At 39.6% G+C, this 3,594-nt stretch overlaps 1 protein-coding gene across 1 annotated transcript; it reads left to right on the top strand.

Moving 5' to 3' along the window:
- Window positions 1-2,113: 2,113 nt before the first annotated feature.
- TEOVI_000454000 (uncharacterized protein) lies at window positions 2,114-3,562 on the top strand (the record flags this gene model as incomplete). The annotated part of the gene is made up of 1 exon (XM_067227299.1): window positions 2,114-3,562. One exon carries the CDS (start codon window positions 2,114-2,116, stop codon window positions 3,560-3,562), a length of 1,449 nt encoding a protein of 482 aa, XP_067083400.1.
- Between the last annotated feature and the right edge of the window lie 32 nt (window positions 3,563-3,594).

The raw sequence follows: 3,594 nt of genomic DNA, 5'->3' as shown, positions 1-3,594 counted from the left end.
GAAATTTTCTCTGATAGCTGCTGCTTTTGTGAGTTTGGTGATATTCTGAGAATTTTATGGATTTTTGCTTAATTATATAAAGTTTATAATTTTTATAATTTTTTATTTTGATATATTTTAGCACTTTTCGATGAACATATTCGAATAAATGAAAATATTAGTAATTTTGAAATATATAAAATTTTGGCATGAAAGTTCCTCATATATGTAAAGTATAATTTGATAGGGTGAAATGTTAGCGCTGTTACGAGAGTTTCACATCCCTAATTATTTTATGAATGCTAGTTATGGTAAAAATAGTAATAATAATAATGATTATGATAAGAGAGTGTTTTGAGTATCTGTATATACAAATATTATAATAAGAGTATTAATGATAATAATATGACAGTAATAATAATAGTAGGTGTGTGTGGTGTGAGTGAGTGGCATTAAAAGAGAGCACGGGGACTTTCATTATCAGAGCAAACGCAAAGAGACAAAGTATATCATGTAGATAGAATATGCGTAGTTTAATACACAAAACGCGGCTGTTACCGTCATCATATAAAAGAATATGGAGGAGAAAGATTTTTCACTGTACAAACAAACTGATTTACTACGTTATTCATGTAAGAAACGAAAGAAAAAAGAAGGAAGCAACTACGGAATTAAACAAGGTTATAAGTGAAAGCACATCATAGAAGGAAATGATAAATCCGGAGGAGATGATGCTCCGTGTTTCTAACAAAAGTGGATAGACGCTGCTTTAGTGATGATGGTGGATACTTTAGTTTATAATTTGATTATGAATCATAATATTCATTTATAAAATAATCGAAAGAGGAACGGAATGAAGAAGTGATTGGATAGCTGTAAGGAAATATTAAAGTCTTCTTTCCATAAGATATAGTATTAATAGTCAACATTTGTGGGCAAAAATATAATATTATTTGAAGGAGGATTTTTAAAACTATGATTGCCAGTGAATTAGTGTGAAAATTAAAAGACGAAATTTATGGCCTAAAACGCTTGAAATAAGCACATACATAAACATAATTAAGAACTTTATGAAGTGGACAAAAAGTTCTTAATTATGCTCCTTCAATTCCGTATTGGTAAACTGGGGAAACGTTAAGCGCTCTAAAGGAGCTTGTAATTAATATAAAAAATTGTTTACTGATGCAAGATTAACAGAACGTATTGGCGAAAGAAAACCAACGAACAACGCAGTTTCCATCTGCGAATTACATAATCTGAGACCCCGGTGCAGGAAAACAAAAAAAAATTAAAGACAGCAGGGGCAGACACGAACTGTATTCATGGAAAAAAAACGTTGTCTTATTATTCCAGTAGAAGAATTTGGGGATGAAACTATACAAAATAGAACACATTAACAGCCATAAATGATGAATTATGAGATATAAAAAGTTTCAGAATGTTTCGGTGAGATAAGAGGCTGGAATTCTTGACTGCACATGGGAATTTGAAAGTTGACGATAGAGAATAGTTAAAATTTTATAAATGGATGTAACTTAAAGTTTTGGATTACAGAACAAGCCTTCATCTGTCAACAATTTTTTATACACTAAACATACGTGTCACATAAAAAAGCCCGGCAGAAGTATCATTTATGACAACAAGACCATATGAAGTCGCAGTGAATTCAAAACTTAAAAAAATCTACAAAGCACATCCAATGGAGGAGTTGGCTCCTGAACTACGAGGACCTCCAATTAAATAAGAGACTAGAAATGTAGTTAAACAGAAAACAGCTGCACTTAGCTCAGCGAGGGAGATATGGTACGACTGAATTAGCCGCGAAACTGGCTGTAAAATCCATGAAAACTACGGAAGATATTCGCATCGTTTTGTAAAATACAACAGTGTAAAAATGGGCGTATCTGGCATAAAGACAATAAAGGAGATAGAAGAGATAGAAAAGATAGAGTGTAATTAATACAGAGGTTGTTTTGGCCGTCACTATAACCGAATAAAGCCGCCCTCCAAGCACAGAGCACAGCGTGACTCTAAATAGGTGGCGCATCCCCAAGGGTGCGAAATTCGTTACTCCTCTTTTTTCTTTTCAATTACAAGCGCAAACGCAGGGAAAGAGACTAGCATCAATTCACAAATGAAAGCAGCGATCCAATTTCTTGTAGCAGCATGCGCCGTGATAAGCGTCGCACGAGCCGACCACACTAAGCCAGCCAATGTCATGACCACAGCAACTTCGGCGGCACTCGTTCTTTCAGACATAACAGCTCAGATGGCAGAGGCCCTAACACCTGCATCAGCAGAGGCAGCCAAACTAAGAGACGCGCTCGCGCAAGCGGCCGGAGCAGCACTTTACGACAATAGTCGGCTCGGCACGGCGGCCATACCTGTGGCAATAGTTCTCTCTAAGCGGCTCACAGCATGGACGCAAGGGAGGCTCGAGCTGGCACCGCGACTAATACGAGCAGTGGTCAAGCTAGCAAATCTCAGCGGCCACCAATTCGGTGCAGCGTTGATGGAGGACCTCCGTATACCAGATATTGACACCGGGGCCACGGACCCACAAACAGCAGCAGCGGGCTCAAATCTCTATGTGGCGGCAGGACCCGACACTTACAGCACCGAGTCAGTAACAGCATTCAACCAAAAGCGAATGGATATGCAAGCATGGCTACTGCCCGAGAACTTCGAAAGCTTAAATATATTCGTCCCAAATCCGAAAACCAGGGACACGGGGACGGCAGCAGCGCCGACAATCGGCAAAGAACAAAGCGACAGCGGACACAACAAGTGCAAAAATGGAGCCGCGACAACAGACGCCGACGAACAAGGCAGCGAAATCTGTGTCATCGGCGGGACCGTCGTCACGACAAAAAAAATACCAATAACCAAGGGAAGCAATAACTTCGGAACCCCCGAGGGCAAGGCTTTCAACGACGGCAATTTCGAACATCACGCGCGGAACGCCGTCGCAACAGCCTACGCAGTATTAAAGGAGCTAACACCACCCCCAACCTTCGACACAGACGACCTGGCCAGTTTTGCAGCCGATGATAACTTCAAAGCAGCGGTTGGAGCTCTTTTTGGCAATCTCGACAGAAAAACGAGCTTAACAGCAGACAACAGCCAAATCAAAACCATAATCAAAAACATCTACGGAGAAGGTACCGAAATGAAAACCAAGTTCTGGGAGAAACTGAAAACGATCAAGAAGCCATCAAAAATACTGGGCGAAGATGCTTCAGGGGATATAACAACCGTATTAAACTTAGGGACAGCATTCAAACTGCTTTTGGAGGCAAAAGTCAAGGAAAGCAAACACAAACAACAAGCAGCCGCCCCTGTAACCGCGTCTACAGGAAGTGAGAAAGCAACAGAAACCAAAAAAGAAGACGAATGCAAAAAGCATAAAACAAGCGAAGATTGCAAAAAGGAAACTGGTTGTGATTTTGATGATAAGAAACCGGAGGGGGAAAGGTGCTTCCCCAAAGTTGAAACAGACAAGAAAGATGAAAAATCGTTTTCTAGCAATTTGAGAGTTTCTGTTTATCAGGTATCTTCTGCACTTCTTCTTGTTTCATTTTAAGGAATTTTTTCTCAGATGAAAACACTTTTATG

Source organism: Trypanosoma equiperdum, assembly GCF_001457755.1.
Source record: "Trypanosoma equiperdum strain OVI genome assembly, contig: ctg_928, whole genome shotgun sequence".
Lineage (NCBI taxonomy): Eukaryota > Euglenozoa > Kinetoplastea > Trypanosomatida > Trypanosomatidae > Trypanosoma > Trypanosoma equiperdum.
This window is presented reverse-complemented; position numbering and strand designations above follow the sequence as displayed.